The following is a 15,888-nucleotide window of genomic DNA, read 5'->3' as shown; positions in this document are numbered from 1 at the left end:
TGCAGCCAGAATTGAACCAAGGACTATACTCAAAGGTAAAGCGTGAATGAGTTGGAAGAAGTGAGAAAATGGATGGTTCACCACTAATGCTGAGAACATTACATTTGTTCCCTAATTTGGCGTACACCTTGTACTGCTGTAGGCCAACAGCACATTTATGCCAAGAGGTGCATCTCTCATTGGTCACCCATATCTCAATATTTATCATTTAGCACTTCTTGTGTTTTATTTTGGTTTCTTTCCTTCTTTTTCACACTCTGGAGTTCTTGAAATAATGATGTTGCCCACAAGAGGAACCAAAGAAAGTTTTGCATCAAGAAATAGTTCAGGATTAGGCCTGCAAGGACATTTGAATGTGTTAGACAAAGAAGACCACTGCAGAAGCCAGTTGCCACCTCCTCGTAAGACACAGTATCATTGACTGGGCTTGGACTTGAGAGCTAGGTTTATGCATTAAATTGACATGCCATTTCATCAACAAGGAATGCACAAGGAAGTCCTCTGGGTTTGTGGTGGGATGGGGGCTCCCCTCCCGTCACAACAGGATACCTACCCTTGTGCCACACCACCACCTGTATGCCCTTTCCTTGATGGTGCTGGGCTGTGTGTACAACTGGAAGTGCCACCACCATGTACCACCTGCGTGCCCTTCGTGAGCAGCAGGGCTATTTTTGGGCAGGAACGCACAGGAACGGAGTTCCGGTTGGCTCCTGAGTTGGCCACGCCCAGCAGGAACTAATGAGCATAATAGGCCACACCCAACAGCAGAAACTCATTAGGATTGGCTACATCAGGGGTGTGTGGCCTAACATGCAAAGACGTTCCTGCTACAAAAAAAGCTCTGGGTTTTGACAACAAACAAGGTAAGCAGAATAAGAAGCAAAAGGTGTGTGTGGCTGGATGACCACACTTCTGGTAACATGGGGGTGTGGCCTAATATTAGGGTTGCCAAATTAAAAATACCTGCCGTTGGGGGATCTTCTGTCCGCTCTGGGAGATGCTCGTGGATGCGCGCGCGCCGCCAGGACGTCACCAGAAGTGACGTCACATGCTGGGCGGGGCCACGCCGTTTGAGGGGGAAACAAAGAGTTTTCCCCTCAAATGGCTGCCATTTGAGGGGAAAACTCTTTGTTTTCCCCTCAAACGGCGTGGCTCCGCCCCCAGCGTGCTACGTCACTTCCGGGTGGCGCGCATGCGGGGGTGGGGTTTCCCCCGGGCCCCGATTCCGGCGCGCCGGGAATCGGGGCTCCGAAACGGGGGATTCCCTGCCCCCCTGGCTGCATTTGGCAGCCCTACCTAATATGCTAATTAGCTGTGCTGTCAGGGATGTGGCCTAATATGCTAATGAGTTTCTGCTCTTGGGTGTGGCCTATTATGCTAATGAGTTCCTGCTGGGCTTGTTCTACAAAAAGAGCCCTGGCTGAGCAGTACATGCAACTGGGAGCATGGGTGGTAAAGCACTCATGAGTGGGTGGGGGAAGGGTGCTTGGAATGGGGGTTGACAACAGTGGGTCCCAGGACCCAGCAGCTGCCCCAACTTGGGGTGTACTGCCTCTAATCCTGGAAGTCCTCACAGTGTGCACAGTTGATGACCTGATCATTCTCTGTAGAAGAACTGACTCTTTGATTGTGGCCATGAGATTACTGTTTAACAGCTTTATTTTCTCAGATTGTTCCTTGGGAACTTAAAGTTTGTTCTGAATATGCTTAGCTAGTTAATTTAGTTCAGAGTGCTGTGCATCTTCGGGGCTATAGAATAAGGAAGGAGAAGACATGGAATTTATACCCCCAATGTTTTTTAAATGAACTAATAAGATTAATCTTGGAATCATGTTATGCATCTCTGATTCACCCTCATTTTCTCTTGCTGTAAGGAAATTGAGCAAACCCTTGTTGAGCTTGGAGATTTTGTCTCCATAAGCAAATGATTAGAATGCACTGTACCTTCTTTTCGCTTCATCGCCAACCTTACACACATGGGCGGCTTGAGGAAAACATTTCCCCATATACTAAAGTAACAACATAGAAATACAAAGTGAGAATATCCTAAACTCAGAACACTGGTCCATCTAACCCATTAATTTTTGCTCAGCCCTAAATATGAGTAAGTCTGATACAGCACAAGCCAAATGGGACTTTTTGAATGGGATAGATATGATGGCAAATGTCATAGTGTCAGTACATGAAAGAGGGGAGAACTGATTGATATGGCAGAGCTACAAGATGAACAATATTGTTGTAACATTTCTAGTCAGTTGGGACCAAATGTTTATGGTATGGATGCCATCCTCCTTTAGTAGAATGCATGTTCTCATCTTAGTCTGTGTTGTCATCTTAATTTTTGTTGATTCACAGGTTATGCAAAAAGTTTATTGGTTGGTCTGCATTGATTTTTGTCCTGCAAAGAGCTCAGAGCTCACCCATCTTCCATTAATATCACATATCTGGGAAGGGAAAGTATGGATCTCTAAACAGTCAGGAGTGGCCATGTGTCAAGGAGCCATGATTGGCCTGAATGCCCACTGCCAGTCCTGAAGTGGTTAGAAATGTATGTTTTCTCTTCACAGTTTACATTACTGCAGATACCGAGTTACTTACTTAAAATGTGAATTAGCCCTTCTATCATTATTTTTGCTCTTTCTTGTGGACTGTTACAATAGTTCTGTCTAACAGAACCGCTTCTGCTCAAATGTAATTTTATAGCTATATATTTGTATGTTTTATGTTAATAGTTATTCTATTTTTGTTGAAAATTTGGTATATTTTTGTGGGGTTTTTGGCAGATTGGTTACTGCTGTTACTATTTTTTAAAGTTTTCTTCACCTCTTCCTTCAAGAATCTGAGAAGCATTTTAAATTTTTGACTGAGAAAGACTTGTCCAAGGCCACCCAGTGACCTTCAGAGTTGAGCAGAAGTTAGAACTTGGACTACTCAGACCCAAACCCAGCACACTAGCTTTCTGTGAGGCATATGTAAGCCTTGCTTGGTGTTGCCTTTCTTGGCTACTAGCGCTATTCCCAAACTTGTGATGTGCACCATGGTCTTGCACTGTATATATTTTTTAATTTTTTACTGTATTAGTTTCTTCTACTACAGTCAGGTTTGCTCTGGCAATGTAACCACTTTAGAGTAACTTAACTAGTGCCATGAATCAATATGATGCCAATAGCTTGCATTCTGCTCAAAATAGTCATTGGAGGAGAACAAGTCCTGGTACTGCCCCATCGACTGCTGCTGAGCTTGATGGTGTGTTTCTGTTAAGGAAGCCGTGAAAAGGTTTTCATTGTCTGGAATAGGCAGAGGAGCAGAGCAAAATTCTGTACCCAATGTGGGCACGTATGTCCCACACCCAGGGCTATTTTTGGGCAGGAACCCACAGGAACGGAGTTCCAGCTGGCTCCCAAGTTGGCCACACCCAGCAGGAACTCATTAGCATAATAGGCCACACCCAACAGCAGAAATTCATTAGGATTGGCTACATTAGGGGTTTGTGGCCTAACATGCAAAGGAGTTCCTGCTACAAAAAAAGCCCTGGGTTTTGACAACAAACAAGGTAAACAGAATAACAAGCAAAAGGTGGGTGTGGCTGGATAACCACACTTCTGGTAACATGGGGGTGTGGCCTAATTGCGTATTATGCTAATGAATTCCTGCGGGGCTTTTTCTACAAAAAGAGCCCTGCCCACACCCTTAGACAAGAAAGTTTTCCCGGGGAACGTTGCTACTCCTGTCTTGTTTGTTTCCTTCCAAGGGGTCTTTTTCCTTCTCCCCCTCAGGAGGAGATCTGGCAGTGTAGGCTGCCTTTCTCATCACTTCTTTCTCATGGATGGGAGAAATCAGTGTGAAGAAATACAACCAGCTCGTGGTGAACTGTTGGATACATCTTCTTTGGGTACCAGTGCAGAAGAATGGCAGAGACTGAGCTGTTAACCAACAGTTTCTTGGTTCAAAACTTGCCTCTGCCCCCATGCTTTAACTTAGGAAGCTTCAGGAAACCCACAATCTCTCCACCATCAGTAATACAGGGACAGTATTACTAACTTCCCTTCCAGGGTTGTTTGTTAGAATTGCTGAAATGATAATGCACATGAAGCATTTGGAAGCCTTCAAAGTGCTATGAACATATTCAGTTACCTTTTTTTTGCATTTAATATCTTGCCCCACCCCCACCCCAACATGACAGGAGATTTTGACTGCAGAATGGAATGGAAGGCAGGGAAGGGCAACTGTCCCAACAGACAGAATTAGGAAGAGAGAATACAGCCATGTTGTGTTCCAGGGTAGTTGTTTCATGCCCTTATCTAAAAGCATGCAAAAAGTAGGCATTTGTGCAGTGTGTAGATGTGTTTTGGCATACCGTATTTTAGACTGCTGTATACAGTGACTGATAATGGTAATTACTCCAGGAAAATGTATTTAGTTGTATTCTACAATCCAAGCTGGGAGACTTAAATTCTGCTTGACTTCAAAGAAACTGAGCACTGTGCTGAATCTTCTGCTGGTATCAGTGGCTGTGCTGCTAAAATAATCGATTGCAGTTTGGTGACTGTGTGGATGGGATGGAACTGGGCATGACAAAACCAGAGCCACTGGACACATTAGCAGACATCAGCATTGCCTTGTGAGGCAAGTCAGTACATTTTCCATACATTTCTTTTGCCGAACTACATCCCATGGACAAACTTCACATGTGACACATTGAATGGAAAAGATCTCCCACATTACCAGTTGACTGTTTCCACGAGTGTCACTCTAGTTTTTAGACTGATCATCTAATATAATTAAAACTTAAACAGTATTTTAAAACATGAACTGCTACTACTCCATGTTGCATATTATATTCTTGTCATTATTTGTATGTGGATGTGTGTATATTTATATGTACAATTTTGTTTTATTTTTCTAGAATGTGTGTTATTTCTCATTCATAAAAGTGTATTCCTTATGTTACATTTACATTCATAACCCCACCCTGTCATCTATAAATAAAACTATATAGTACACATTCAAGCTTACATACCGCATCAGCATTTTAAGACATTTCGTGGCATGGGGAAAAAATGTTCACCACAATCCCATGAATACTTTCACATGTAGCTTGGTTCCATTGCCCAAGCAAAAGGCTGCTGTGTCGGTAATTGATGGGCACTGATGTTGAGATAGGGGCTCTTCATATGTTCAGGGACATGCCTTTCTCTAGATGTATTTCATTCCTGGATGCTTGCAATTTCCCTAAGCAAGGAATTTAGGAACTGAATGCAAATGTACATTTTCCCAATTCGAAATCCATTTAACGCCTAAATAAGTTTAACAAAGCATTATCATAAGTTGCAACTAACACTATCTGTGCCCCATAAAACTAACACATACCAAAACATTGCTTTGAACATTTTACTCATTTTAAGTACCATAAGATTTATAATCACATTTTTAGCAGAAATCTATTTTGCCTATCTTCCTTTAAATATTTTTGTCTACTGTTGGTTATGAGGTTTTCTCCATAAGATTCAGCATCAAGGGTCAAGCAAAGTTAGGGGTGTCGTTAATGTGTGTTGTGGCAGGTACGACCAGTTGTTCAGTTCAAAAGTATATTTTCCCTATTTTAGGAAGTAGCTCAATGACCATAATAAAATTAAGGGGCTGCAATGCCCTAAGTGGCCATTCAATTGTCCCCTAGGAGTATGTTTCAGTGCCAGCAATGAGTACTCTCACTGTATGTCTGTGCAATAGTTTTGACGAGTGTCAGATGTGCACCTAAGAACTATGACCATGAATTTGAGGCTGAACGCCCCATACCCTGTATGAGGGGGGAGGGGCCTACCGCAGCCACACCACTATGACAAAATTGACTGAAGGCTTTTGATTCTGAACAGGACTCTGCTTCCTCCCTTTGCCTAAGGAACACTTTGAGGCCTTGCATTATCTTAAGTATACCCTTGCAGTCAAAAACCTTCCACCACATATAACGACCCTGCTTTGCTACTTCTACTCGGACTGTATTGTACAGGAAATAGGGACAGTTTCTTTTCAGTAACTTTGTACACTATTTTTTTAAAGAAAACAACAAAAAAAGAGCAAGCATTGTAAGTATACTATGACTAAAAGTTATTGGCTACAGTAGCACACAGTTCTTGAATAAAGATCTTCAAAGACTTAGCAAGTTTCTCAGGTGTGACTTATTTCCAGGCAAATGGTATAAGTTGAAGAAGACACAATCAAAAGGCTGGCAGTGCAGTCAGAAACTTGACAATGCTGTTATATCACAGCTGAACAATGCCAAGTGCAACAGGAACCTTTTATAAGCACGAGCGAGCACCAGCCAGCCTGGCAAGCAGGGAAAATTGGTAACCTACACTTTGACAGGTATAATGACCTCTTTTATTCAAATATTGTGAAAACCTGAAGTGTCTCTCTATAAACTCTTGCCAATTTAACTGTGCCTTCACAAACTGTTATATAATTGTTATCCCAACCTGTTCCTTTACATGCATGATTAGTTACCTGGTTTGAGAACAAAGACTTGTGGGCTGAGTTCTGCAATGGACATAAGCTTTGGATGGAAGCACATGTAAGGGGTTTTTTTTAATGTCCCCCACTGCCCCTTTTCCTGGGGTTTTGGTTCTTGTTTTCTGACAGCAGGCACTACTATCAAATTGTAGTAACAGAACACAAACACAGAGCAGAGAGCATGCTCCTGAAAACAATGCTTAGCCTTAATTCATTATTTATGGTAAGCTAGGACAAGCTGCCTTGGCCTAAGTAGCCCAGGCTTGTCCAATCTCATCAGCTCTTGGAAGCTAAGCAGAGTTGGCTTTGGTCAGTATTTGGATGGGAGACCGCCAAAGAGTACCAGGGTTGTACTGTGGAGGCAGGCAATGGCAACCCACCTCTGAACATCTTGCCTTGAAAATCCTGAGGGGTTGCCTTAAGTCAGCTGTGACTTGACAGCAAAAATCTCTCCCTTATTATAAAAGAGTAGTGGGTGCCAACATTCTAAAATGCACACCTTTAGTGTATGGACGCTTGAACTGTCAGTCAGAAGACGCTGGTTGGGTTGACTGGCTGCTTTGTGCAGTCCCGCTCAGCGTTTCAAGGTCTTTTGCATATGGAAGAAGATTGGACTTCACTCCATTCCACACCTCAAACTCCCCCCCCCCACCCGCAAGGCAGTTGGAATGTCAGTTTCATATGGAACCTGCTGTATTCTGGTGGTGTGCAGGTCCCAGGTTCATATTTTAAAAGCTGCCTGGGGGATTATGGACCATTCACACACTTTCAACCTTAACATACCTCATAGGGTAGTTGTGCGGATCATACGGGGGAGAGGAGAATGATGTCAGCTGCTTTGGTTCCCACTGCAGGGAAAGACTGCCCTTTCCCTAGGCAGAGGCTGGGGGGGGATGTAAACCTGAAGACAGACAGGCAGATAAAGGTAGGCTGATGGTTGCCTGGAAAGGACATAGGGTTGCCAACTCCAGGTTGGAAACTTCCAGGATATTTTAGGGATGAAGCCTGCTGTGGGTGGGGTCTGAGGAGGAGGAGGAAGAGGGGGACCTCAGACAGATACAATGCCATACTCCCCACCCTCCAAACAAGCTGTTGCCAGTCTCCAGGTGACAGCTGGAGAGCACTTAAAGCTCTGGTGCTAATTCAAACTGTTACCATGTATCGACAGAGTAGTGTGTTGGAAAATCTTTAGGAATTGTTTGGTGCATTGCCAGCTTTAGGTATGGAAATTCCTGGAGATTTGAGGGGTGGAGCCTGGGTAACAATTGTTGCCACTGTCCAGGTGAGGGCTAGAGATCACTCAAAATTACAACTGCTCTTCAGGTAGCACAGATCAGTCCCTCTGGAGAAAACAGTGGACTCTGTCATTATACCCTGCTGAGGTCGCCACAGCAAACTGACACTGTTTGCTCAAAGCCAGAGCACTCTCCCAGAGCCTCTTTCTAGCTCCCGTTGTATTTATTTCCACAACGGGCCTTATTTCTAGTTAATGATAAAGGACAAGCTATTGTAGCTTTTCTGGGGCTAAACTGCACTTCTGTCTTTACTCCAGGTGTTTCCAATCTTTTTGCACCTGTGGGCACCTTTGTAATTCTGACATAAGGGAATAGGGACAATCACAAAATGGCTGCTACAGGATGTGGAACCAACCACAAAATACTAGAGAGTTTGGTTATGCATAAATCTAATAGTAATGCATACTCATTTTAGGCAGAAGTTCTGCTTAACATGACACCTTTTTAAATGAACATATGGTCTAAAAATATTTTCTTACTTATTCACAGCTTCAGCCACACAGAAGATCCTTTTGCTGTGGTGTCAGCTGCTGCTGAAGATATTTTTGGTTTTGAATGTGCACAGCCAACCAGATCTCCAATGTCCAATTAGAAGCCCTGCTGGAGAAAAGCCCAACTTGGCCCTGCTTATAAAAAACACTTGGCAAAGTGTTGGTGGGCACCACAGATATTTATGATTGCCAACTTCATGTTGGGAAGTTCCTGAAGGTTTGGAGGTGCAGCCTGGAGAAGGAGGGGTTTGCAAAGGGGAAGAACCTCAGCAGGGATGTTAAGCCATAGAGTTCACCCTCCAAAGCAGCCATTTTCTCCTGGGGAACTGATCTCTGTCTTAAGAACATAAGACAAGCCATGTTGGATCAGGCCAGTGGCCCATCCAGTCCAACACTCTCCGTCACGCAGTGGCCAAAACCCAGGTAGCATCAGGAGGTCCACCAGCGGGGCCAAACCTCCAGAAGCCCTCCCACTGTTGCCCCCCAAGCACCAATAATACTTCAATTAAATTAGCCAGTGCCTCCCAAGGAATTTAAAAGCCCCCCCCCAACAAAAAATCCTGGCTATGGGTCTGAGTATCTGGTTGCTCAGGGCAAGATCCGGGGCTCAAGGAGGAGAACCGCAGCCCAGCTTCTGTAGATTGGTTGTAATTCTGAGAGATTTCCAGGCCTCACCTGGAGGTTGGCAACTCTATGGGGATCCCACTTCACACAGTAAAGCAACCCTGGAGTAAAACCAGATAAATCATGTAGAAAGACCACCTTTTGCCACCCAGCCTCTGTGGGGCAGCACACTGGGAGGCCTCCAAAGACCAAACTCCTTTGTACTCCTCTCCCTCCCTCCAAAACGTGCCTGGTGGTAGCAGCAAAACACACACACAGAAACACTACTACTGCAGCATAATAAAGGACCTTGCAGCAGCCCTTCTTACCAATGTCAGGTGGGTTTCTGGGGCTCTAGGCATGAGCTAGTATAAATTCAGCGTGAACTTCTGTGAGGTTTGGGCTTAATTCATAATGAGCCAGAAACTTCAGATGCTGAACTCAATTCTAAATTTCAACCAAATCACTTCAGATCAATATCTTAATAGCACTGGTGGCCACCTTTAAAGATCTTAGTAGGTTTGTAGAAATATCTTCCCAGTTCCCATACAATACATGAGTATTTGCCAAGGCGACTCGGTCTTGTCACAGAAGTAGGCACAGGTAAAAAGGAGAAACAAGTTTTCTAGAACCTGCTCATTCCCTTATCTTGTATCTAAGCAACAGCCCTTGGTCCCATGTGCCTTCCATAAAAAAAAAAAAATCCCCCCCCTACATTTTGATAGAGCACCCCTTGGCAAATTAATTTTATTTATTTAAAATATTTATAAGCCAACTTTCTCCCTAAAACACCGGAACCAAAGGTGGTTGGCAACAATAAAATCAGCAAAAGCCAATCTCTCTCTCTCTGTATGTGTGTGTGTGTGTAGAGAGAGAGAGAGAGTGAGAGCGAGAGAGAGAGAGAACGAACAGCATAGGGCGTAATAAAACAAAAATGAAGCTATATGATTTTTGTTCCCTCTTGCAGAACTCAATAAAATGGAAATCAGAGCCAAAGACCCTCCATGGCACAGATGTTTATTTTGCCTCTAGTCCAATGAATGCAACTAGAAGTGGATGTTTGCCAGGAATCCCTACTTTACTTTGGGATATTCCTTATTTTATTTTTTTAAAAAAATGTATAATAACCTACTAGTAGTGGAAGCTATATTGGTGGCCAAGTGTCAGAGGGCTGACTTAAAGGGGAACTTGGACATGCAGAGCCAATGAAAATTTCATTGTGTATTTCAGTTTGATTAGGCTGACATAGTCTATAAACCAAAGTATTACTGAAAGGTCGTCAAGTACTTTTCCAGATGGATTACGAAGCTAACCATCATGAAGGTACAGAATATCATGTTTAGCAAGACAAGATACTGCAGTTCATTTGTCTACACTTTCAGATTTACGACGATTCTTCAGCAAAGAATGGAGAAAGGTTCCCAACAACGCACCTCCTAAGACACCACTTCCAATGCCTGCCAGAAACACCAGCAATGCTCTCTGTCGCCAGGAGTAATGCTGCCACTTGAAAAGAGCAATGGTTGTGTTCTGTTGGGTTTTGTTCTCAGCTTCTGGTTTCTGTTCCAGAGTCAAGGATTTTTCAAAGTTGAGATCCACCAAGTTACCAGGGATCACCCGAAGCCCAAAATAGATTCTCTTGACTAGTTTATAGGTTTTCATGAGCTGCACATCACATCTATAGGTCCCTGCATCATATTCTTCAGCTGGAGAAAGCTCAATGACATAGCCGGGAGTCTTGAAAGGCACAAAAAGAGCATCGTCTGTGGTGATGATACCTCTGGCCAGCCTCCAGGTATAGCTGAAGCTCTGAGTCTCAGGGCCAATCTCCTCAGAGGTCAGGCAGCTGAGCTTAAATGGCTTACCAACAAGGACGGTGAAGTGCCTCACTCCACAAAGCCAGTTGGTCAAGCATTCAGTTCGCCGTAGGGTGCAGTATCTTCTTTTACCATCAGATCCAATGTCACATATTTCCTCTACCTTATAGCCCAGGCCACAAGTGACACTACAGCTTGTGGAACTGACTAAAAGCCTAGCTGTAGCTGTCCTCATCTCTTTGGGAATGGTTACTGACTCCATAGAAGCTATTGATAGTGGCACAAAAAAGGCAAACACCAATGTTCCAAGGGTCAAATGTGTTTCTGTGTTCATCGTGTTTGCAGAGTCCTTTTAGAATCCCTTTTCTAGCTTGATTAAATATCCTAACTGCCATTCTGTGTACATATTCTAAAAACTTCTGACATTTATAGCTGATCACTCTTCTTGCACCAGTTTCCTAGATGTGAGAAATCCTCAGAAAGCAAAGATGGCTTCAAGTGATACACTGCTAAAGAAAAGGCAATTTAATGAGCAGGCTACTTAGACTATGTCATTATGTTATGTTATGCTTCATTTGACAATTCTGTGGGAGGCAATATATAAAGGTTTGCACCCTACCAACAAAGATATCCTTGCACAATGGAAATAATGGGTTGGATCCAAAGACGCTTCTTCGCTGGCCTACTGGCACTTTCCACTGGCAGAGGAAGGGGCAATTGTTGCTAATTCCTGCCTCCTACTGAAGACCCCCACTTCAGCCTCCCCAATACTGTTCATGGCTCTGAGGAGCAGAATTTCTAAGGTTCAGTGGGATACAGTGGAAAGAAGGAAGAAACAGGAAATTCCCATCCTGTGGGCTTTACTCTATTTGCAGTACATTGGATCCAATCCAGAATGTTAAAAATTAATGGAATTTATTAATGTAAATTTTGCCTCCCATCCTTTTACATCTACACAGCCCCACATTAAATTATTCAACATGAGCCTTGATTGTTCTCCAATCAGGTAGCAACTGTGACATGGGATAATAAAGGTATAGCCACTAGGAGGGCAGATCACTACTCAAAGTTCTCTACTCAAAGTACTATGGTTGCATTCAGATGTCATGATACACATCTGTAATGAATATCAGCCTAGGCAGCATTAGGGCTGCCAAGCCACGGCGGGGGATCCGTGCATCTTCACAGGCTGTTTGGAGTCCCGTTGCCAGAGCGACAAGTAGCGTCACATCCTGGCGACGGTGGTGCAATGCGTATCGCTGTCCCCCCCGCGGCAGGGATCCTGTGAAGACGCACGGATCCCCCGCCGCGGCTTGGCAGCCCTGGTTGACGTCCTTGTGTTTTCCCTTTATCCTCCCCAGATGTAACTGCAAACTTGGTCTTGGAATTCTTCAAACAATCTCCAATCTGTCATGACATTCAAATGTGGGCACTTGGGCAAATAGGAGTTTGTTTCTTTTCCACAAATTGGGATTCTGTGGTTTAGAAACAAACTTTAATCTGTCAGGGCACCTACATTTGGATATCATGCCAAAATGCTTTCACTCAAGACGTCGAAAAATAGGAGGCTATAACCCCAAATCAAAAGTCTTGAAAAGACTCTAATATAGAACAGCACAAAATCACCATCTTGGTCAGGCTCAAAGAACTTTACTTAATTGTTCAAGGAAATAAAACTAATGTTTTTTCTCTTATTGCCAACACCAACTCATGTACGTATTTATTTAGGAGATTTTTATGTCACCTCACTAGAGTCTTGCTCAAGAAGAAGAGATTGGATTTATACCCCACCTTTCACTCAGAGTCTCAGAGCGGTTTACAATCTCCTTCCCTTCCTCTCCCCACAACAGACACCCTATGAGGTAGGTGGTGGGGCTGAGAGAGCTCTGAGAGAACTTCTCATGAGAAAACAGCTCTGAGAGAACTTTGACTGACCCAAGGTCACACAGCAGCTGCATGTGGAGGAGTGGGGAATCAACTCCGGTTCTCCAGATTAGAGGCCGCCACTCTTAACCACTATACCAAACTGGCTCAAGGCAGAATACAAATAAAATAGTTATAAATTATCAATATAAAAATAAAACAGGCCATTAAAACAAGCCAGGGATATAAAAACAGCATAAAACTATTCATAAAGCAGACAACCAGAAGCAGACCATAAGACAGCTAAAAAGATAAAACCCCTAATTAAAGCCTGAGTCGAAAGATGTATTTTAGCCAGGCACCTGAAAGACAATAAGGCAGGTGCCAGGTGAGCCTCAAGGGGGAGAGTATTCCAGAGGTGCCAGCACCGAAAATGCCTTGTCTCTATCCCTTCCCCCACTTCGGGCACAGACAGCAGGCCTCGAGAGGCAGATCTTAACTGGAGGGCTGGACAGTATGGGAAGAGACAGTCCTTCAGGTGACTCAGCAAACTGGGGGATCCATAGCCCCCCAAGTCTACCAGGTGTGATACCCTGCAGACTGGGAGGTTCATGACTCATTGAGATCATCCTGGAGTAAGGAATCAAGAAGATGAATGGCTCCTATTGGGTAATCAAAGCCTATTCTTATATGGTAGAGAGCCATCAGACAATCAAGTAACTTCCTTCAGTAATCAGTAAAGATAAAATCATGTCCAGGCACAAAATTAGCCTAACTCCCAGGGTAACTCTCAATGAGGCAATCTCTACCCATTCCTCTCATATCACATGACTCAGAAAGCCCATGAATTTCACAGGTAAATAGAGATTCTTTTTTAATCCCAGATTTGTCCACTTTCCACAAGATCTGCCTTCTCTCACCTAGCTGCTGCCCTTGGGGAAGAGCACACTGAAGATTCTATATCAGGCAGTAGAACAAAGTTTGAGTCCAGTAGCACCTTTAAGACTCTAGCTTCGTTCTCACATTTCTTTGCTAACTCTTGCATTTACATGCTAATTTGCTGCCATCCATTGATCTTACCGGCCACCTGATCCAATTTTAGCTCTGCATATGCGCCTTGGCTCTGAGTGGCCCCTCCTTATAGCTGCCCCCACCCTCTTTTTCCCTGTAAGTAACCATTGAGATTTTATTCCAATTTGAAGAAGTGTGCTTTCGACACAAAAGGCTTATACCTTGAATAAAATTTTGTTGGTCTTAAAGGTGCCACTAGACTCTAAATTTGTTCTGCTGCTTCAGACCAACACGGCTACCCCACCTGAATTTTATATCAGACAGTGTATGACTCACCCTACAACACCCCTCCTCTTGTCTACTCACTCACTCACTCTCCCACCCTCTCTCTGCTCTTTTCCAAGAAAACAACCAAAAGTCTCCTTAGCTGACTTCGAGCACTTCTCCAGTTTCTCCACCCCAAAGGGCTAATTCACACATGTGGCAGACATGAGGACTGTCAACAGATGTTCTGCTATAGACTTGGTGTATTGGGATAAGAGGATTATCCCCCCCCCCTCCAACCCCCCATTTTTCTGACCTGAACAATCCCTGGGAATTGTTATTTGCTCCACTGAGAAAACTAGTGTGTAGCCCATCAGTATATTGAAGTTTCCCCAATGGAGAAAATAGCTGCCCTGGGCCATTTCAGGACAGGAAAACAACCGGGGTGGGGGGTGGGAGGTAAATTCTCTCTTTCTCCTCTTTCTTCAACACTGCTTCTAAAGATGCTAGTGTATACATGAAGAAGAACAAGAAGAGTTGGTTTTTATATCCTACTTTCCTCTATCTTAAGGATCCCCAAAGCGGCTTATAATCGCCTTCCTTTACTCTCCCCACAGCAAGCTCTTTGTGAGGTAGGTGGGGCTGAGTTTTGAGAGAACTATGACTGGGTCACCAGGTGGGGAATCAAACCCGTTCTCCAGATTAGAGTCTGCCACTCTTTACTACATCATGCTGCCTCTCCTCCCTAGTCAATAAAAACTACAGAGGACAGCCTGCCAATATACTTCCAAGACCCTACAACTCGGGGTTCAATTGTGCTGTGCTTGAGAAGGGAGAAATGCTTGCAAAGATGTCAACAAACCTGCTTCACAATGTTACGAAGGGTTTTTGTGATGCCTGAATGCAGCCTATGCCTTAACACAAGAATTATCAATCAACATAAAGCTTGGTTTGAGTATGTATATAAAAAACCTCCAGTAGTTCTGCCACAACAGCATTGTTCCAATTAGAACAGTTTATGGCAGCAGATACATGTAAATGGAAGTTCAGAAGGGTTAGGAGCATAACTATTTCAGTTCCTAGACAAAATTTAAGAAGTTGCCTCTTCCTCTTCTGAAAACATGTCTTATTTTTTAAAAATAATTTAATTCCCAAGTATATTTGATCCAATTCTATTAATTCCAGTTTTATAGCACAATCCAAAGCAGAGTTGACTTAGAAAGGTGTAATTGTTTTAGGATCACACTGTGAGACTATTGAACTACAGGAACAGGCAACCACCAAATATTGTTTTCACCTAGCAAAAATACTGTAGAAGTGAAGATCAATTTGTGCTACAGTTAAGAACAGGGCCCCTGAATGAACTCCAAAATCTCATCCTTTAGTGAGATAGCAAGGAAATAAGAGGGAAGTGATACTCACACAGCATCATCTTCACCATTTTGGCTTGTCATTTAAAGCATTTCCAATTTACAAGGCATGACAAAAACTACAGTCAAACGTCTGCAGTAAACAAGCAGCACAGGAGTAAGCCTCCAAGGTAAGGCTACACATTGAGGGAGAGAGACTCTACTTCTTAACCTTGTTCTCTCTTCCATGATGTTCGCTCAGTCACTCATGCTTTTGTGCAACTGATGTATTATCATCAAATTGTGATGTCACAATCCAGGCTTATGCAGCTGAGGCTGTAGCATTACACTGATGAGCCAACACATTACGTTCATATCACTGTTTGAACACAGACATGGTCCTCACCCTGCACTATCACAATGTTGGCATAAGGAACACCTTAGCTAGGAATCTAGGGATAAATGCAAGAAGTATCTCACCATTAACTACCAGACATGGGATATAAGCCAGCCAGTGCATATCTATGACTCAGTCTTTCAGCAGACCACCAGATGAGAAGGAATCCCAGTTCTACTATTGGGGCCTGGCAATGACAGGGGAACTGAATCTCTCTCTCCCTCCCTCCCTCTCCCCCCCCCTCTCTCTCTCCCTCTCTCCCTCCCTCTCTCTCTCTCTCTCTCTCCCTCT

At 43.6% G+C, this 15,888-nt stretch overlaps 1 protein-coding gene across 1 annotated transcript; it reads right to left on the bottom strand.

Moving 5' to 3' along the window:
• Positions 1–10,258: 10,258 nt before the first annotated feature.
• TMEM81 (transmembrane protein 81) lies at positions 10,259–11,047 on the bottom strand. The gene has a single exon (XM_015419337.1). The coding sequence runs from the start codon at positions 11,045–11,047 to the stop codon at positions 10,259–10,261; it is 789 nt and encodes a 262-aa protein (XP_015274823.1).
• Between the last annotated feature and the right edge of the window lie 4,841 nt (positions 11,048–15,888).

Source organism: Gekko japonicus, unplaced genomic scaffold, assembly GCF_001447785.1.
Source record: "Gekko japonicus isolate JY-2015 unplaced genomic scaffold, Gekko_japonicus_V1.1 scaffold276, whole genome shotgun sequence".
Classification (NCBI taxonomy): Eukaryota; Metazoa; Chordata; class Lepidosauria; order Squamata; family Gekkonidae; genus Gekko; species Gekko japonicus.
This window is presented reverse-complemented; position numbering and strand designations above follow the sequence as displayed.